Source organism: Cherax quadricarinatus, chromosome 76 (genome assembly GCF_038502225.1).
Source record: "Cherax quadricarinatus isolate ZL_2023a chromosome 76, ASM3850222v1, whole genome shotgun sequence".
NCBI lineage: Eukaryota > Metazoa > Arthropoda > Malacostraca > Decapoda > Parastacidae > Cherax > Cherax quadricarinatus.
This window is the reverse complement of record NC_091367.1, coordinates 9,309,540-9,332,269: the sequence shown is the minus strand read 5'-3', so window position 1 is coordinate 9,332,269 and position 22,730 is coordinate 9,309,540. Positions and strand designations below refer to the sequence as shown.

General features: G+C 38.3%; 1 protein-coding gene across 3 annotated transcripts in view; it reads left to right on the top strand.

Moving 5' to 3' along the window:
- Positions 1-22,730, top strand: part of LOC128703568 (homeobox protein PKNOX2) — a 441,650-nt gene that overhangs the window by 349,797 nt on the left and 69,123 nt on the right. The window contains exons 6-7 of one of the 3 annotated variants that reach the window (XM_070101266.1): positions 2,880-3,001; positions 3,331-3,550. In XM_070101266.1, the coding sequence (XP_069957367.1) occupies positions 2,880-3,001; positions 3,331-3,550 (342 nt within the window). Of the gene's footprint in view, positions 1-2,879; positions 3,002-3,330; positions 3,626-22,730 lie in introns of all 3 variants that reach the window. The other 2 variants (XM_070101265.1, XM_070101267.1) reach the window with 2 other exon arrangements.

Here is a 22,730-nt window from a genome sequence, read left to right as displayed (position 1 = left end):
AAAGAAGTCCCACTGGGGATCTTCATTGACTTACGTAAAGCTTTTGATACAGTTAACCATGACTTGCTCCACGTAAAATTGTCACACTATGGTATAAGAGGGCACTCCCTCAACTACCTCAAGTCATACCTCAGCAACAGAAGCCAATATGTGTATGCAAATGGGACAAACTCTTCTGCACAACCAATTACAGTTGGTGTCCCACAGGGAAGTGTCCTTGGCCCTCTTCTCTTTCTCCTATACATAAATGACCTACCAAATGCTTCGCAATTACTCAAACCCACACTATTTGCAGATGACACTACATACGTCTTCTCCCACCCGAGCCCAGTCACGCTAGCCAATACTGTAAATACAGAATTACAGAAAATATCTACCTGGATGAGGACTAACAAACTTACACTAAACATTGACAAAACCTACTTCATTCAGTTTGGTAACAGAGCTACAGATGTCCCTCTTAACATAATGATAAACGGATCACCTATCACAAAGCTAACAGAGGGAAAATTCTTAGGAATCCACCTTGATAATAGACTCAAATTTCATACACATATACAACAAATTTCTAAGAAAATTTCCAAGACTGTAGGCATACTATCGAAGATACGGTACTATGCTCCACAGTCAGCCCTCCTGGCCCTATATCACTCTCTTATTTACCCCTATCTCACCTATGGAATTTGTGCATGGGGCTCAACAACAAGTAACCATCTCAGACCACTAATTACCCAACAAAAGGCTGCAGTTAGAATGATAACAAATTCTCACTATAGGCAGCATACTCCACCAATATTCAATACACTAAACCTATTCACCATACAAAACATTCATACTTATTACTGCACCTATTACATACATAGAACACTTAACTCTGATATTAACCCTCCCCTCAAACATCTCCTTGCCAACCTCAACAGAACACATGACCATAACACAAGGCACAGATCACTCTTTGATGTTCCTCGTGTCCATCTCACACTATGCAAAAACTCAATGCACATAAAAGGCCCTAAAATCTGGAACTCATTACCTGTAAATATAAAAGAAACACTACCTGTTTATAAATTCAAGTCTCTTCTCAAAGATCACTTACTCACCCAAAACCAAATAAATACTGAATAACTGAACCTTATAAATTGTATATCTTAAATGTTTCTCACAATTATATCACATAAATGTTATACCTAAAACCCAATCTAACTTTATTATTTTTTAAAAACACTACCTAACAGAATACTCCATTCTACTGAATGTACAACAATGCATACAACCATATGACCTGTCTTTGTAATACTCACTTGTGCTTTATAGTAATCTGTTTACATTAAAGTTTTATCACCGATGTCATCATTGCTTAGTTCATCTTAAGTTAATTTTAAGCCAGCCCGTAATGCTATGCATAGTATAAGTGGCTTTGGCATACTGCTCTTTTCTGTATTTTTTGTACCTCTGTATGTGTGCACAAATTTTTAAATAAATAAATAAATAAATAAATAAATACATGTATTATACAAAACAGTATTGCGCCCTTTAAGGAATTTAAAGGTGCTTATATATGATATAGTACCTTTGCAAAATGAATTGCCATTACAGTTACTCATTTTTTAATAAAAATCTTGTGTTGTATTATATTACATCAATAATTTAAAAATACTGTGTAGGAATGTAACAGTCATCCCTACAAATTTGAGATTTTTTATTCCAAAAAGTCCTGGAATTTTTGGAAAATTAAAAACTGAGTAATACAAAATTGTTGGCATAACAAATTGTTTCAAATTTGGGATCATTCTGTGTTTCAGAAACCATACTTCTGTAATATATAATACTACTGTCAAGTCAATAAACACAGAATTGTGTTCATTGGGGTTGTTTACTAAGTCTGCAATAATATACGCTACCAGAAAACTAGTGGATAAATTGAACTATTCATGGATCATACATCAGTAAAACAATAAATAAAAAACCCAAATAAGACAATCCACAAATTTATAGGGATTATATAACTGTCTGTTTAAAAATTCATTTGTCATGTGGCATGCTTAACAAAGTAGAATGAAAACTAGTTGGCAAGTTTTACTTGTAAGGTTAGAAGTGACCAGCAATGTTAATGTTATGAAAGATTATTGTGTAAGTGCCAGATATCTCAGCCAGGCAGTGATAGCTATGGGGGCCAGTAGATCACAAACATCAACAACCTGATTGAATACGTACTTAGCAAGATAGCTGGGCCTAAGACCAGGCTGGTAGGCTATAAAAGACCTCAAAATCTGTCACAGGTATCACAGGTGGGTTTTAAATACAGCACCACAAGATTATCTAAGGACAATTTCAAGGGTCACTGCCTCCACAGCCCAGTCCCAAACGCCTGTGTGACTGTCAGTACTGTACTGCTTTGTAAGAAGAGTAAAATATTGATAAATTGAAATTTTATATATGGAACAACAGTTCATTACAACCCACTTCATTTCAAAATTAATAATTTATAAATATGCTGTATACTTCACTATCCATGTTGAAAGTAATGTAGAAGGCACCAAGTAGTAAGCTCCTCTCTTCTATGTCCGGGTTATTTGTGTATCGTTCCAGTCATGGTATTGTGCCTTTTTTTGTTATTTAAGTAGTTACCTATCTTTTTGTACATTTAAGAAATCTGTCTTGTGCTTAAGTAGTCTTTAAACATTAGGATTAGTTTGCCCAAATGCATTGCACACTGGTGGCTTTCTTTTGTGCCTGACAGTGTTTTATTACATGTAAACTACATTATCTGTGTACTGCATAAAATAAATAAACATTGAATGCTGAGAAAGACATTGTATGTAAAAGACATAAATAGTGATAATACTGTATTTTAATAAGCTAAAAATTTTGTGCTGCAGCTCCCCTGACCCCCCCATCATGTGAGGAGGAGGAGGAAGGTGGGATGCGACGACAGAAGCGAGGGGTCCTTCCCAAGCATGCGACTGCCATCATGAAAGCCTGGCTCTTTCAGCACATCGTTGTGAGTCTCGAACTTATTAGTTTTAAATATTGCCCTCAACATACCGTAGTTAATCTGTCTATTTTGAGCACCTGTGTTGAGGAGCAAGACAAATGTATACAGTACTGTATTTTTTCAGTCAAATTTACATGCCAGGATTTTCTATAAAGTAACATTTAATGGAATAATTTTCAACAATGAATTACAAGACCACGTGAAATATTAAGATTTGCTGATACGGTAGTAAGTTTTTGGTATTATTAAATTTAGCACCTGGAAACCATTAAGAAAAGGGATAATTTTATGTATCATAAGATGGTAAAGTAGATGTATTTACAACTCTGTTTCAGCACCCTTACCCAAGTGAAGATGAGAAAAGACACATCGCAGCACAGACCAACCTGACGCTTCTGCAAGTGAACAACTGGTTCATCAATGCCCGACGTCGTATCCTACAACCCATGATCGATGCCTCCACTCCTCCCGACCAGAAGACCAAGAAGTCGAAGGCCTACAACCCCAAGGCCTCTGCCACAAGGTTCTGGCCTGATAGTCTCATAAGTCTGCATGGTAAACCACAGAACAACAATAACAACAACAATACGGCTTCATCACTCGCTCGCAAGACTAACTTTTCTAACACGGGTACGTTGCATGGCTTTGGTGACTGGTGCTTCCACAGGCTTTGCTCATGAAATTAGACAAATGCAATCGGATACAGGCATGCACCTGACAGACCATTTCAGTTTTAAACTTGCACAAGGATGTATAATAGATGTTTACAAAAGGGCTGCTCGATTTTTTCTTGCACTACAGCATATTTACTACTACATTGCTTATGGCTAAAGACTTGATTGCTCTTGCTTTTAAAAAAAAAAAGAGATTTATTGTGCTCACCTTAAACTGCTATGGTAATTCTGCACTGAAGCTTGGGAAAGAATCCTGTTGTCCATGACTGCTTGGTTTTTATCGTACTATAATTTCTTTGAAATCATTCTAATAAAATTATTTGTAATTTACTAAATTTTATATTTCTGTTTGTAAACTTTAATAATATTCGTAAAATTCACTTTAACATTTAAACATAATTAACAATATAAAAAAATCACTTTCAAAAATATTAAAATGATAATCACTATTCTTAATTACAGTAATATACAAATAAATACAGTATTCACATATGGTATATTTACTGTATACAGTAATTGCTGAATACAGTATATGTATTTCAACAAACTGATTAATAATTTAAGTCAATGGGCCACATTTGCCTTTAGAAACATGACTGGTAGTGATCAAATGAAATACTGTTTTTTCCCTTGGTCAAGGTAACTCAAGTTAATATTTCTTGGTGATTTACATTGTTTAAATACAGTACTGTAATAGCATTCCATCATATTTTTTTTTCTTAATGCATACAAACAATTATCTTGGGATATGATTTTTAAAATAGCATTACAGTATGACAGTTCAAGTACAGTACTAATGCAAACCCATACTATGTACAGCATTTCTGGCAATTCTATATTTTCATAGAAATCTGAGTTGCAAAATTTACTTATTTATCCCATTTTAACCCATTTTTTAATTAATAGATGCCAGCGAGTGGAAGCTTATTTTATTTGACAGTGAAGCTATCATGTTTATGTACATAATAGCTGAACCACTGTTATTACTGTATATACAGGAACACTAAACTTATAAGAGCCATATTTGTTTGATCTGAGGAAGGGGAAGGTAGCTGCAGTTCCTTGGGCCAAAATTCCTTCACCAAGACAACCTCTTTGAAGAGAAGAAATCCCTAAAATACATTTTCCTTCAGACACAAAGACTAAAACTAAACTGAATAGAGAAAGGTATTGAATGCTCAGAGCTAGTTTATTGTGTCAAAGATTTTAGCCTATAGCATGTAATGTATTTCTCCAAGCTAAAACTTGTGGTGCCATATCTGTGGAATATACTGTACATCTGAACTTGAGTCCTGGAGGTGAGACGTACAGTGCCTGCTCTCTGAAGGAGGGGTGAGAATATTGCAGTACAGAGGGCCATCTGAATGATGTCAACATACTTCTGACAAGACAGCAATTGAATGAATGACAGTAAAAGTGTTCACTTTTCTCTGGACACCAGACCTCAGTGGGAGACAGCCGACGTTGGTGTTAAAAAATTTTTTTTTTGAAATGAGTAGTTTATGCTTAGTCTCATTTTGAACTAAAAGCCATAAATGAAATTGAAAGAAACCCAAAGTATTTCTTTTCTTATGCCAAATCAAAGTCTAGAACAACATCCAGTATTGGGGCCCTACTTAAACGGGTTGGGTCTTACACAGATGACAGCAAGGAAATGAGTGAGCTACTCAAGTCCCAATATGACTTGGTTTTTAGTGAGCCACTAACCAGATTGAACTTTTTATGAGAGACAGAATTTGGTGGACACACACCTATCTGATATCCTGGTGCCAAATGACTTAGAAAAGGCGATAAATGGCATGCCCATGCACTCTGCCCCAGGCCCAGACTCATGGAACTCTGTGTTCATCAAGAACTGCAAGAAGCCCCTATCACGTGCTTTTAACATCCTGTGGAGAGGGAGCATGGACACTGGGGTTGTCCCAGTTACTAAAAACAACAGACATAGCCCCACTTCACAAAGGGGGCAGTAAAGCAATAGCAAAGAACTACAGACCGATAGCACTAACATGCCATATCATAAAAATCTTTGAAAGGGTTCTAAGAAGCAAGATCACCACCCATCTAGATACCCATCAATTACACAACCCAGGGCAGCATGGGTTTAGAGCAGGTTGCTTCTGTCTGTCCCAACTACTGGACCACTATGACAAGGTCCTGGATGCTCTAGAAGACAAACAAAATGCAGATGTAATATACAGACTTTGCAAAAGCCTCTGACAAGTGTGACCATGGTGTAATAGCACACAAAATACGTGATAAAGGAATAATGGGAAAAGTCAGTAGATGAATCTATAATTTCCTAACAAAGAGTAGTAGTTAACAAAGTAAAGTCTGAGGCAGCTATGGTGAAAAGCTCTGTTCCACAAGGCACAGTACTCGCTCCCATCTTGTTCCTCATCCTCATATCAGACATAGACAGGGATATAAGCCACAGCTCCATGTCTTCCTTTGCAGATAACAGCTGAATTTGCATGACAGTGTCTTCCATTGAAGACACTGCAAGACTCCAAGTGGACATCAACTAAATCTTTAAATGGGCTGCAGAAAACATTATGAAGTTCAATGATGAGAAATTTCAATTAGTACTCCAATATGGAAAACGTGAGGAAATTGAAGCTTCGTCAGTGTATAAAATAAATTTCAACCACATAATAGAGCAAAAAACTAATGTCAAAGACCTGGGGGTGATCATGTCAGAGGATCTCACCTTCAAGGACCATAACATTGTATCAATCGCATCTGCTAGAAAAACGACAAGATGGATAATGAGAACCTTCAAAACCAGGGATGCCAAGCCCATGATGACACTCTTCAGGTCGCTTGTTCTATCTAGGCTGGAATATTGCTGCACACTAACAGCATCTTTCAAGGCAGGTGAAATTGCTGACCTAAAAAATGTAGAGAACCTTCATGGTATGCATAACTGCAATAAGCCACCTCAATTACTGGGAATGCTTGAAGTTCCTAAACCTATACTCCCTAGAATGCAGGAGGGAGAGATACATAGTTATATACACCTGGAAAATCCTAGAGGGATTAGTACCAAACTTGCACATGAAAATCACTCCCTATGACAGCAAAAGACTCGGCAGACGGTGCAACATCCCCCAATGAAAAGCAAGGGTGCCACTAGCATGGTAAGAGACAACACAATAATTGTCAGGGGCCCAAGACGTTTCAGCTGCCTCTCAGCATACATCAGGGGGATTACCAACAGACACCTGGCTGTCTTGAAGGAGGCACTGGACAGGCACCTAAAGTCAATACCTGACCAGCTGGGCTGTGGTTCGTATGTTGGATTACATGTGGCCAGCAGTAACAGCCTGGCTGATCAGGCCCTGATCCACCATGAGGCCTGGTCACAGACCGGGCCATGGGGGCATTGACCCCCGGAACTCTCTCTAGGTATAATATACTCCAGGTATACTTTATTTCAAATTTATATGAATTCTGCCTTGTGATTCGTTGAAGAATTTTTTGACCTTCAACCTATCCAAATACTACTGTATTCAAGATGTCACAAGTTGTGATGTAATTTATCTCCTTACACATAACCTTTTCTAATTATGTACCATCTTTCTATAGATGTACAGTATGTATGCATTATATTATGAATACACAAGTGCATATATCAAAAGTTTATCCATTGAATCTAGTCTGAAGTGGTTAATCAGTGGTCAGCTCACTTGATAGTTCTGGGTTGAGATCTTGGTAAGGATGAGACAAAGTATGGATAAGTTTCTCTGTATCCACTGCCCCTGCTAACTGCAGTAAAAATGTACAGTAATACCTTGTATAATGTGGTTTTGAACAGTGTGGGTTTTGCTAGAGCACAGTTTATAATTTTAAAATTTTCAACAATTAAATTTTTTTTTTTAGCAGTAGTGAACTGCAGTTTTTAATGTTTTATTACATACGAGTACTTTTTCATATTCAGTTATGAGTGGGAAGAGGAAATGCGATGAAGCTTGTAAACGGCTATCTAATTAACACATTATAAAAATGTTTTAAACAGAATGGTTGTCCATAGTACAAACTTTTTTGGCACCTATTAACAGTCTATGCAAGGTATTCATGTACCATGGTATTATGGGGAATTTTTACTGCAGCCATCCCCACCTCTACCCTCACAAATACATTGTTTCCCTGGTCTGTATGTTTGTGTGTGTGTGTGTGTGTGTGTGTATATATATATATATATATATATATATATATATATATATATATATATATATATATATATATATATATATATATATATATATATATATACCCTAGGTAGTAGGTTGGTAGACAGCAACCGCCCAGGGAGGTACTACCGTCCTGCCAAGTGAGTGTAAAACGAAAGCCTGTAATTGTTTTACATGATGGTAGGATTGCTGGTGTCTTTTGTCTGTCTCATAAATATGCAAGATTACAGGTAAGTCTTGCTACTTCTACTTACACTTAGGTCACACTAAACATACATGTACAAGCATATATATACACACCCCTCTGGGTTTTCTTCTATTTTCTTTCTAATTCTTGTTCTTGTTTATTTCCTCTTATCTCCATGGGGAAGTGGAACAGAATTCTTCCTCTGTAAGCCATGCGTGTTGTAAGAGGCGACTAAAATGCCGGGAGCAAGGGGCTAGTAACCCCTTCTCCTGTATATATTACTAAATTTAAAAGGAGAAACTTCAGTTTTTTCTTTTGGGCCACCCCGCCTCGGTGGGATACGGCCGGTGTGTTGAAAGAAAGAAATATATATATATATATATATATATATATATATAAATATATATATATAAATATATATATTTATAAATATATATATATATATATATATATATATACAGTGGACCCCCGCATAACGATTACCTCTGAATGCGACCAATTATGTAAGTGTATTTAAGTAAGTGCGTTTGTACGTGTATGTTTGGGGGTCTGAAATGGACTAATCTACTTCACAATATTTCTTATGGGAACAAATTCGGTCAGTACTGGCACCTGAACATACTTCTGGAGTGAAAAAATATCGTTAACCGAGGGTCCACTGTGTATATATATATATATATATATATATATATATATATATATATATATATATATATATATATATATATATATATATATATATATATATATATATATATATATATATATATATATATATATAGATATATATATATATATATATCGTGCCGAATATGTAAAACTGGTCAATTAGCAAGAACTCATTTAAAATTAAGTCCTTTCTGAAATTTTCTCTTATACGTTTAAAGATACATATTTTTCATTAATATTAATGTAAAAAAATTTAATTTTGCACCAAAAGAATCTTAGAAAACTTACCTAACCTTGTTATAAAGAGAGCAATTTATTTTGGCCTAACCCAACTAAATATATTTTAAATACGTTTAAAATAATTTAGTACTAAACAAACACAATCAAATATATTTTTTTTCGTTAGGCTCAGAATGATTTTGGCGAAATTATTGCATACACAAATTTTCACTTGTCCTATATGGCAAGATGAGTGTTGCTATTTAAGCCAAGATCTCAAGTTCTCCCTATTCGGCACGACATATATATATATATATATATATATATATATATATATATATATATATATATATATATATATATATATATATATATATATTGTAGTAGGTTGGTAGACAGCAACCACCCAGGGAGGTACTACCGTCCTGCCAAGTGCCAAGTGAGTGTAAAACGAAAGCCTGTGATTGTTTTACATGATGGTAGGATTGCTGATGTCTTTTGTCTGTCTCATAAATATGCAAGATTACAGGCATGTCTTGCTACTTCTACTTACACTTAAGTCACACTACACATACATGTACACATTTATTTATACACACTCATCTGAGTTTTCTTTGATTTTATCTTAATAGTTCTTGGTCTTATTAATTTTCCTTTTATATCCATGGGGAAGTGGAATAAGAATCTTTCCTCCGTAAGCCATGCGTGTTGTAAAAGTCAACTAAAATGCCGGGAACAATGGGCTAGTAACCCCTTTTCCTGTAAAGATTACTAAAAAGAATAAGAAGAAAATTGTCAAAGTGGGAAGTCTGAATGTGCGTGGATGTTGTGCAGATGATAAGAAAGAGATGATTGTGGATGTTATGAATGAGAAGAAGCTGGATGTCCTGGCTTTAAGTGAAACAAAGCTGAAGGGGGTGGAAGAGTTTCAGTGGAGAGGAATAAATGGGATTAGGTCAGGGGTTTCAAATAGAGTTAGAGCTAAAGGAGTAGCAATAATGTTGAAGGATAAGCTATGGCAGGAAAAGAGGGACTATAAATGTATTAATTCAAGGATTATGTGGAGTAAAATAAAGATTGGATGTGAAAAGTGGGTTATAATAAGCGTGTATGCACCTGGAGAAGAGAGAAGTGTAGAGGAGAGAGAGAGATTTTGGGAAATGTTGAGTGAATGTGTGGGGAGTTTTGAATCAAGTGTGAGAGTAATGGTGGTTGGGGATTTCAATGCTAAAGTGGGTAAAAATGTTATGGAGGGAGTAGTAGGTAAATTTGGGGTGCCAGGGGTAAATGTAAATGGGGAGCCTTTAATTGAGCTATGTGCAGAAAGAAATTTGGTAATAAGTAATACATATTTTATGAAAAAGAGGATAAATATACAAGGTATGATGTAGCACGTAATGAAAGTCGTTTATTAGATTATGTATTGGTGGATAAAAGGTTGATGGGTAGGCTCCAGGATGTACATGTTTATAGAGGGGCAACTGATATATCGGATCATTATTTAGTTGTAGCTACAGTTAGAGTAAGAGGTAGATGGGAAAAGAGGAAGGTGGCAACAACAAGTAAGAGGGAGGTGAAAGTGTATAAACTAAGGGAGGAGGAAGTTCGGGTGAGATATAAGCAACTATTGGCAGAAAGGTGGGCTAGTGCAAAGATGAGTAGTGGGGGGGTTGAAGAGGGTTGGAATAGTTTTAAAAATGCAGTATTAGAATGTGGGGCAGAAGTTTGTGGTTATAGGAGGGTGGGGGCAGGAGGAAAGAGGAGTGATTGGTGGAATGATGAAGTAAAGGGTGTGATAAAAGAGAAAAAGGTAGCTTATGAGAGGTTTTTACAAAGCAGAAGTGTTATAAGAAGAGCAGAGTATATGGAGAGTAAAAGAAAGGTAAAGAGAGTGGTGAGAGAGTGCAAAAGGAGAGCAGATGATAGAGTGGGAGAGGCACTGTCAAGAAATTTTAATGAAAATAAGAAAAAATTTTGGAGTGAGTTAAACAAGTTAAGAAAGCCTAGGGAAAATATGGATTTGTCAGTTAAAAACAGAGTAGGGGAGTTAGTAGATGGGGAGATGGAGGTATTGGGTAGATGGCGAGAATATTTTGAGGAACTTTTAAATGTTAAGGAAGAAACAGAGGCAGTAATTTCATGCACTGGTCAGGGAGGTATACCATCTTTTAGGAGTGAAGAAGAGCAGAATGTAAGTGTGGGGGAGGTACGTGAGGCATTACGTAAAATGAAAGGGGGTAAAGCAGCTGGAACTGATGGGATCATGACAGAAATGTTAAAAGCAGGGGGGGATATAGTGTTGGAGTGGTTGGTACTTTTGTTTAATAAATGTATGAAAGAGGGGAAGGTACCTAGGGATTGGCGGAGAGCATGTATAGTCCCTTTATATAAAGGGAAAGGGGACAAAAGAGACTGTAAAAATTATAGAGGAATAAGCTTATTGAGTATACCAGGAAAAGTGTACGGTAGGGTTATAATTGAAAGAATTAGAGGTAAGACAGAATGTAGGATTGCGGATGAGCAAGGAGGTTTCAGAGTGGGTAGGGGATGTGTAGATCAAGTGTTTACATTGAAGCATATATGTGAACAGTATTTAGATAAAGGTAGGGAAGTTTTTATTGCATTTATGGATTTAGAAAAGGCATATGATAGAGTGGATAGAGGAGCAATGTGGCAGATGTTGCAAGTATATGGAATAGGTGGTAAGTTATTAAATGCTGTAAAGAGTTTTTATGAGGATAGTGAGGCTCAGGTTAGGGTGTGTAGAAGAGAGGGAGACTACTTACCGGTAAAAGTAGGTCTTAGACAGGGATGTGTAATGTCACCATGGTTGTTTAATATATTTATAGATGGGGTTGTAAAGGAAGTAAATGCTAGGGTGTTCGGGAGAGGGGTGGGATTAAATTTTGGGGAATCAAATTCAAAATGGGAATTGACACAGTTACTTTTTGCTGATGATACTGTGCTTATGGGAGATTCTAAAGAAAAATTGCAAAGGTTAGTGGATGAGTTTGGGAATGTGTGTAAAGGTAGAAAGTTGAAAGTGAACATAGAAAAGAGTAAGGTGATGAGGGTGTCAAATGATTTAGATAAAGAAAAATTGGATATCAAATTGGGGAGGAGGAGTATGGAAGAAGTGAATGTTTTCAGATACTTGGGAGTTGACGTGTTGGCAGATGGATTTATGAAGGATGAGGTTAATCATAGAATTGATGAGGGAAAAAAGGTGAGTGGTGCGTTGAGGTATATGTGGAGTCAAAAAACGTTATCTATGGAGGCAAAGAAGGGAATGTATGAAAGTATAGTAGTACCAACACTCTTATATGGGTGTGAAGCTTGGGTGGTAAATGCAGTAGCGAGGAGAAGGTTGAAGGCAGTGGAGATGTCCTGTTTAAGGGCAATGTGTGGTGTAAATATCATGCAGAAAATTCGGAGTGTGGAAATTAGGAGAAGGTGTGGAGTTAATAAAAGTATTAGTCAGAGGGCAGAAGAGGGGTTGTTGAGGTGGTTTGGTCATTTAGAGAGAATGGATCAAAGTAGAATGACATGGAAAGCATATAAATCTATAGGGGAAGGAAGGCGGGGTATGGGTCGTCCTCGAAAGGGTTGGAGAGAGGGGGTAAAGGAGGTTTTGTGGGCAAGGGGCTTGGACTTCCAGCAAGCATGCGTGAGCGTGTTAGATAGGAGTGAATGGAGACGAATGGTACTTGGGACCTGACGATCTGTTGGAGTGTGAGCAGGGTAATATTTAGTGAAGGGATTCAGGGAAACCGGTTATTTTCATATAGTCAGACTTGAGTCCTGGAAATGGGAAGTACAATGCCTGCACTTTAAAGGAGGGGTTTGGGATATTGGCAGTTTGGAGGGATATGTTGTGTATCTTTATATGTGTATGCTTCTAGACTGTTGTATTCTGAGCACCTCTGCAAAAACAGTGATAATTTGCGAGTGTGGTGAAAGTGTTGAATGATGATGAAAGTATTTTCTTTTTGGGGATTTTCTTTCTTTTTTGGGTCACCCTGCCTCGGTGGGAGACGGCCGACTTGTTGAAAAAAAAAAAAATATATACAGTGGACCCCCGCATAACGATCACCTCCGAATGCGACCAATTATGTAAGTGTATTTATGTAAGTGCATTTGTACGTGTATGTTTGGGGGTCTGAAATGGACTAATCTACTTCACAATATTCCTTATGGGAACAAATTCGGTCAGTACTGGCATCTGAACATACTTCTGGAGTGAAAAAATATCGTTAACCGGGGGTCCACTGAATGTATATATATGTATGTATGTGTATATATATATATGCAATAAGATCACAGTAAACAGGTGTTTTCAGAATATGCAAAACAACCACTCTGAAAGAATAGAGAAATTCCAAGCGCATTTGTGACTACTCACATTATCAAGGAACTATGTTCCTTGATAATTTGAGTAGTCATGAAAGCGCTTGGAATTTCTCTATTCTTTCAGAGTGGTTGTTTTGCGTGTGTATATATATATATATATATATATATATATATATATATATATATATATATATATATATATATATATATGTAATATATATATAATTATATAATTATATATATATAATTATATAATTATATATACAGTGGACCCCCGGTTAACGAACTTTTTTCATTCCAGTAGTATGTTCAGGTGCCAGTACTGACCGAATTTTTTCCCATAAGGAATATTGTGAAGTAGATTAGTCCATTTCAGACCCCCAAACATACACGTACAAACGCACTTACATAAATACACTTACATAATTGGTCACATTTGGAGGTGATCGTTAAGCGGGGGTCCACTGTATATATATATATATATATATACATATACACACACACATACACACATACATACATACATACATACATACATACATACATACATACATACATACATACACACACACACATACATACATACATACATACATACATACATACATACATACATACACACACACACACACACACACACACACACACACACACACACACACACACACACACACACACAAAAAAAAAAAAAAACAGTGATAATGTGTGAGTATGGTGAAAGTGTTGAATGATGATGAAAGTGTTGAATGATGATGAAAGTGTTTTCTTTTTGGGGATTTTCTTTCTTTTTTTGGGTCACCCTGCCTCGGTGGGAGATGGCCGACTTGTTGAAAAAAAAAAAAAAAAAAAATATGTATATATCTTCTCCTTTCAACAGAGTGGCTGTATCCCACTGAAGCAGGGTACCCCAAAAAAGAAAAAACAAAAAGTCTCTTTTTAACTTTAGTAACGCATACAGAAGAAGGGGTTACTAGCTCCATGCTCCCATCGTATATACACACACACACCCCTGGCACCCCAGATTTACCTACTACTCCCTCTACAAAATTTTTACCCACTTTAGCACTGAGATCCCCAACCACAAGTACTCTCTCACTTGGTTCAAAAATCCCCACGCACTCACTCACCAGGTGAGTGTAAAACGGAAAGCTGTAATTGTTTTACATGATGGTAAGATTGCTGGTGTCTTTTTATTCTGTCTCATACACATGCAAGATTTCAGGTATGTCTTGCTACTTCTACTTAGGTCACACTACACATACATGTACAAACATATATATACACACTCCTCTGGGTTTTCTTCTATTTTCTTTCTAGTTCTTGTTTATTTCCTCTTACTTCCATGGGGAAGTGGAACAGAATTCTTCCTCCGTAAGCCATGCGTGTTGTAAGAGGCGACTAAAATACCAGGAGCAAGGGGCTAGTAACCTCTTCTCCTGTATATACACCTACCATCTGACTTATGATCTACTCGACTTACGACCACTCGACTTGCGACCGTGGTTTTTATGCAAAATTTCTGGGAAATAAACAACTATATGTGTTGTACACAGTGTTTATCCGAAACCTTACAGTATAAAATACAGTACTAACAACATAAAAAGTAAAGTAAAACATGAAATACCAAAATAAAACAATAAAATAAAGTCATTACAAAAATGTTTTGTTGATATTCAGTAATAAAGTTCGACTTACGACCGGTTTCTCGGAACCGAACTCGATCGTAAGTCGGATGGTAGGTGTGTTACTAAATGTAAAAGGAGAAACTTTCGTTTTTCCTTTTGGGCCACCCTGCCTTGGTGGGATACGGCCGGTGTGTTGAAAGAAAGATATATATATATACAGTGGACCCTCAACCAGCGATATTAATCCGTTCCTGAGAGCTCATCGTTAATCGAAATAATCGTAAGTCAAGTTAATTTTCCCCATAAGAAATAATGGAAATCAAATTAATCCGTGCAAGACACCCCAAAGTATTGAAAAAAAAAAAATTTACGCACATGAAATATTAATTTTAATACACACAAACTGAAGAAGACATGCACAGTTACATGACACTTACCTTTATTGAAGATTGGTGATGATTGATGGGATGGGAGGAGGGGAGACCGTTGATCTTTTTAGTGTTTAGAAGAGGAATCCCATTCCATTAGCACTTGAGGTAGCAAGTCTTTTTCTGGGGTTACTTCCCTTGTTCTTTTAATGCCACTAGGACCAGCTTCAGAGTCACTGGACTTCTGTCACACAACATATCTGTCCATAGATATCTGTACCTCTTATTCCTTTATGACTTTCCTAAAGTGGTTCACAACATTGTCAGTGTACAGGTTGCCAACACGGCTTGCAGTAGCTGTGTCAGGGTGATTTTCATCCAAAAAGGTTTGCACTTCAAGCCACTCTGCACACATTTCCTTAATCTTAGAAGTAGGCAACTTCTTCAGTTTCTCTATCCCCTCCTCCAAAGCAGTTTCCTCAGGTCTGCCCTCTTGCTGTTCAAGATGATCTAGCAGCTCATCAGTGGTTAGTTCTTCATTGTCCTGCTCCACCAGCTCTTCCACATCCTCCCCACTAACCTCCAACCCCAAGGACTTCCCCAGTGCCACAATGGATTCCTCAACTGGCATAGGATTCTCAGGGTTAGCCTCAAGCCCTTCAAAATCCCTTTTGTCTACACATTCTGGCCACAGTTTTTTCCAAGCAGAGTTCAAGGTCCTCTTAGTCACTTCCTCCCAAGCCTTACCTATAATGTTTACACAATTGAGGATGGTAAAATGATCTTTAGAGTCAGTTGAGTTTCTGAGGTCACTACAAAGCACTTTTCAAACATAGCTTTTGTGTACAGTTTCTTGAAGTTGGAAATGACCTGCTGGTCCATGGGCTGCAGGAGAGGAGTGGTATTAGGAGGCAAAAACTTCACCTTAATGAAGCTCATGTCCCTAGAAAGTCGCTCTGCCAAGTCTGACGGATGACCAGGAGCATTGTCTAATACCAGGAGGCACTTAAGGTCTAATTTCTATTCAATTAGGTAATTTTTCACATTGGGGGCAAATGCATGGTGTAACCAGTCATAGAAAAAGTCCCTAGTGACCCATGCCTTACTGTTTGCCCTCCACAGCACACACAAATTAGCCTTGATGACATTGTTTTTCGTGAACACACTGGGAGTTTCAGAGTGATACACCAATAAAGGCTTCACTTTGCAATCACCACTAGCATTGGCACACATCAACAGAGTAAGCCTGTCTTTCATAGGCTTATGTCCTGGGAGTGCCTTTTCCTCCTGAGTAATGTAGGTCCTGCTTGGCATTTTCTTCCAAAACAGGCCTGTTTCGTCACAATTAAACACTTGTTCAGGTTTCAGTCCTTCACTGTCTATGTACCCCTTGAATTCCTGCATATATTTTTCAGCTGCTTTGTGGTCCGAACTGGCAGCCTCACCATGCCTTATCACACTATGAATGCCACTACGCTTCTTAAATCTCTCAAACCAACCTTTGCTGGCCTTAAATTCACTCACATCACTAGTTGCTGGCATTTTTTTAATTAAATTGTAATGCAATTTCCTAGCCTTTTCACATATGATCGCTTGAGAGATGCTATCTCCTGCTATGTTTCTCGTTTATCCACACCAATAAGAGTCTCTCAACATCTTCTGCCGCTTGCGATCTCAGTTTCGAAAACATAGTTGCACCTTTGGCAAGAACAGCTTCCTTGATTGCCGTTTTCTTGCCCACAATAGTAGCGATGGTCGATTGGGGTTTATTATACAACCTGACCAGCTCAGAGACACGCACTCCACTTTTATACTTAGCAATGATCTCTTTCTTCATCTCCATAGTAATTCTCACCCTTTTTGCTGTAGGGTTGGCACTAGAAACTTTCTTGGGGCCCATGGTGACTTATTTTGCAGGTGCAGTCACTACAAAAGCTGTGATAATATGAAATGTTCCAGTTGTATGTTTGGAAGCGACCGCGGTGGCTGGCTGCTGGCTTGTAAACACTGGCACCCACGGGACAAGTGAGGCACGCTCAGGCCAAAGTGGACGCGTCTCGTACAGAACGAATAGCGCTGGTCGGGTTTTTAAGCGCTAGCCGAGGCAAAATTTTTGTGTTAAAATGTGTCGCTAGTCAGATTTATCGTTAATCGATGCCATTGCTGGTTGAGGGTCCACTGTATATACACCTATCATCCGACTTATGACCTGCTCGACATATGTCCACTCGACTTACGACCGTGCATCTGGCAGCTGGGCTGGGCCGGCTGATGCACACCACTGTACAATATTTGACAATACTCGCAGCGGCAATGCGTCATGCAGGCAGCATCAGTTTGAGTAACCCTGTCCTATCAGCAGCATCATACTGTATTAACTGTACTAACTGGACAGTAAATTTCACCATGGCCCCTAAGATGAAGTCTGTGGCAAGAAAGGCTCTTACTCTCGAACTCTCTATTTGTTTTCACTGTTGCACATAAACCTGTCTGTATATATATGTGTGTGTCTGTCTTTATGTCTACCTGTGTGTGTCTTTCTATCGACCTGTGTGTCTGTCTACTTGTGTGTGTCTTTCTGTCTACCTGTGTGTGTCTGTCTACCTGTGTGTCTGTCTTGTTTACTCACCTCTCACTCTACATTAAGACTACAGATATTTTAAGGTAAGTAATGAGTGGACATGATTATTATATTATAGTTTAATAATATTAATATTAGTACATATGTATTATTGTAATAATAATAATAATAATTACATGTATTATTAATATTATTAATTTATGGCACTGGAGCACAGATCCACTGTATAGCACTTTGTCTGGATTATTTGGGTTATCCTAGGTAATTTATACTATATGATAACTTTACTTACGTGTACCTGTGAGAGAGAGAGACACATTCAGTCAGCCAATCACCCACCCGGCCAGCTACGTATTACACATGTTCCAGAGTTGTTTCTCTTTACTTAGGGTATAGGTTATACTACATTCTGGCAGGATGACACTACCAGTGGTATTCTCCCATTCCACTGTGTCGACAATACATAAAGATAACAGTAACATGTGATACTGTATGAGATGTAAAATTTACAATACAGTTCACTACCATGTATACATTATATACAGTAAATAAATAATTAAAATAAAAATATAACAATAGAAGTAAATTATGGTAAAAAAATGAAATAATGATTGTACATTACATTACAGTACTATGTAGGTAGTTTATATAGGAAAAGTTTGACATTATGCCCTACCCAGTATATTGGCAATTTTCAAAGGTTCGACTTACGTCCATTTTGACTTACGACCGGTTGGTCGGAACCAAGCTTGGTCGTAAGTCGGATGGTAGGTGTGTATATATATATATACACACACGCACGGGTCAGTCCTAGGACCAGTGCTGTTTCTGGTATTTGTGAACGACATGACGGAAGGAATAGACTCCGAAGTGTCCCTGTTTGCAGATGACGTGAAGTTGAGAAGAATTCATTCGATCGAAGACCAAGCAGAACTACAAAGGGATCTGGACAGGCTGCAGACCTGGTCCAGCAATTGGCTCCTGAAGTTCAACCCCACCAAGTGCAAAGTCATGAAGATTGGGGAATGGCAAAGAAGACTGCAGACAGAGTACAGTCTAGGGGTCCAGAGACTACAAACCTCACTCAAGGAAAAAGATCTCCTGAAGCACACATCAACCAAATAACTGCTGCAGCATATGGGCGCCTAGCAAACCTCAGAACAGCATTCCGACATCTTAATAAGGAATCGCTCAGGACCCTGTACACCGTGTACGTTAGGCCCATATTGGAATATGCGGCACCAGTTTGGAACCCACACCTAGCCAAGCACGTAAAGAAACTAGAGAAAGTGCAAAGGTTTGCAACAAGACTAGTCCCAGAGCTAAGGGGTATGTCCTATGAGGAGAGGTTAAGGGAAATCGACCTGACATTACTCGAGGACAGGGAGGACATGATAACGACATACAAAATACTGAGAGGAATTGACAAGGTGGACAAAGACAGGATGTACAGCAACAAGGGGACACAGTTGGAAGTTGAAGACACAGATGAATCACAGGGATGTTAGGAAGTATTTCTTCAGCCACAGAGTAGTCAGGAAGTGGAATAGTTTGGGAAGCGATGTAGTGGAGGCTGGATCCATACATAGCTTTAAGCAGAGGTACAATAAAGCTCACGGTGAGTGACCTAGTAGCGACCAGTGAAGAGGCGGGGCCAGGAGCTTGGACTTAACCCCTGCAACCTCAACTAGGTGAGTACACACACAGTGGTACCTTGACTTACGAGTTTAATTCATTCCGTGACTGAGTTCGTAACTCAATATGTTCATATATCAAATCAATTTTCCTCATTGAAATACCATTAATTCGTTCCAGCCCCCAGAAACTGCCCCAATTTTTTTGTTATGGGTTTTTAAATAAGAACCACCTTCACTGCTCCACCCACCACCATCTCTACTACATCCACCACCCTCACTACTCCACCTACCACCCTCACTACTCCACCCACTGAAGGAACCTCCGTGAAGCAGGTAAATATCACAGAGGCCTTCCTTAATGTTTCTGGAAAACTCTGAATGTTGAAATGGAGGTTACCTCTTTCCTGGATTTATATGAGAGCCAAACAAGAGACGAGGTTCCTCAGTACAATCTGGGATTAGTATGGGAGTATTATCCTTCCAGTTATGTCTTCGAAGAGCATGTGGGATGGGATGAAGTACCTGACATTCCTCTGGGTACAGTTGAATTTGACTTCAGATAGGCGGCATACCTGAAGCTCACCTGTAACTTGGCTTGCAACTCAAAGCAAAAAATCAACCGAGCGACGGCTCGTAACTCGGAAAACTCATAAGTTGGGGAGCCTTTAATTGAACTATGTGCAGAAAGAGGTTTGGTAATAAGTAATACATATTTTATGAAAAAGAGGATAAATAAGTATACAAGATATGATATAGCATGTAATGAAAGTACAGTGGAATCTCGGTTTTTGTGATTAATCCGTTCGAAAAAGTCTGATGAAAACCGAATCGAACGACAACTGAAGCAATATTTCCCATAAGAAATACATAATGTAAATCCAATTAATCCGTTCCAGACACCCAAAAATATTAACAAAAATTACATTTTATAGAGAATAACTATAGCTTTACATACAGAAAACAGCAAGCGTAGGGTCGTCAGGGTCAGCCTCAAACCCTTCAAAATCCTTCTCAAGGACACATTCTGGCCACAGTTTTCTCAAAGGAGAGTTCATCATCTTGTAAGTCACTCCCTGCCAAGTCTTATCTATAAGGCTTATGCATGTAGATGAATGGTTCAGAGAACCGACATGTGTCTAATTTATCAAGTTGAAGATATTGAAGTGATTCCTCCAGAACTCTCTTAGGGTCAGTTCAGTGTCTGAGATCACTTCAAAACACCTCTGAAACAGTGCTTTGGTGTAGAATTTTTTGAAGTTTGAAATGACCTGCTGGTCCATAAGCAGGATGAGAGGAGTGGTATTAGGGGTCAAGAACTTCACTGTGATGAAACTAAACTCCTCCAGCAATTGGTCCTCCAAGCCTGGAGGATGAGCAGGAGCATTGTTCATTACCAGGAGGCACTTGATTTTCCAGGAGGTATTTCTTCACATTCGGGACAAACACATTTACCGCTTTCGCAACATCGTTGATGCAGACTTCTCATACATCCTGGTGAGATCGGCCACACATACACTACTTCGTACTTTGCTACGAGTTCTTTCTTGAATACTATAGTGTTTCTCGCCTTCTTTATCGAAGAGCTGCCACTTGGAACATTCTTTGGCCCCATGGTGGCTTATTAGGCAGTCGCACTCAATAAACAAGCACCAAAAACAATGGACTATTATGAAATGTTTCGGATGAACGCATGGGGTGATGCTCACTCAGTCAGAAACAAAGGCAGAGTGAGTCACGAACACATGGGATGCTTTGTGTGGGTGCTCGATTCCAGGAAATGAGTGGCTGAGTCATGTGGGCGGGCGGATGAGTTTGGTATGGACCATTTTCAACTGTACAAAAACCGAACGGATGTACAAAAACTGGGGCAAAATTTCGACAAAAAAAGTCGAAAATTGAATCGTACAAAAACTAGAACATGTGAAAACTGAGGTTCCACTGTAGTTTGTTAGATTATGCATTGGTAGATAAAAGGTTGATGGGCAGGCTTCAGGATGTACATGTTTATAGGGAGGCAATGGATATATTGGATCATTATCTAGCTGTAGCTACAGGTAGAATAAAAGGTAGATGGGATATAAGAAAAAATGGCAACAGTATGAGAGAGGTGAAAGTTTATAAACTAAGGGAGTAGGAAGTTAGGGTGAGATATAAGCAACTATTGGCAGAAAGGTGAGCTAGTGCAAGTATGGGTAGTGGGGGAGTTGAAGAGGGATGGGATAGTTTTAAAAATGCAGCATTAGCATGTGGGGCAAAAGTTTGTGGCTATAGGAGGAAATTGGTGTGATTGGTGGAATGATAAGGTAAAGGGTGCAATAAGAGATTTTTACAAAGCAGAAGTGATATAAGAAGAGCAGAGTATACGGAGAGTAAAAGAAAGATTGAGAGAGTGCAAAAGGAGAGCAAATGGTAGAGTGGGAGAAGCATTGTCAAGAAATTTTGCTGAGAATAAGAACAAATTTTTGGAGTGAGATAAACAAGTTAAGAAAGCCTAGGGAATGAATGGATTTGTCAGTTAAAAACAGAGTAGGGTAGTTGGAGGTATTGGGTAGATGGCAGGAATATTTTGAGGAACTTTTAAATGGCGATGAAAAAAGGGAGGCAATTTCATGCACTGGCCAGGGAGGTATAACATCTTTTAGGAGTGAAGAAGAGCAGGATGCGAGTGTGGGAGAGGTGTGTGAGGCATTACGTAGAAGAAAAAGGGATAAAGCAGCTGGAACTGATGGGATCATGACAAATGTTAAAAGCAGGGGGAGATATAGTGTTAGAGTGGCTGGTATTTTTGTTTAATAAATGTATGAAAGAAGGGAAGGTACCTAGGGATTGGCAGAGAGCATGTATAATTCCTTTATATAAAGAGAAGGGGGACAAAAGAGATTGTAAAAATTATAGGGGAATACGTTTGCTGAGTATACCAGATAAAGTGTATAGTAGCATTCTTATTGAAAGAATTAGAAGTAAGACAGAGAGCAGGATTGCAGATGAGCAAGGAGGCTTTAGAATGGGTAGGGGATGTGTAGATCAAGTGTTTACATTGAAGCATACATGTGAACAGTATTTAGATAAAGTTAGGGAAGTTTTCATTGCATTTATGGATTTAGAAAAGGCATATGATAGAGTGGATAGGGGAGCAATGTGGCAGGTGTATGGAATAGGTAGTAAGCTACTAAATGCTGCAAAGAGTTTTTATGAGGATAGTGATGCTCAGGTTAAGGTGTGTAGGAGAGAG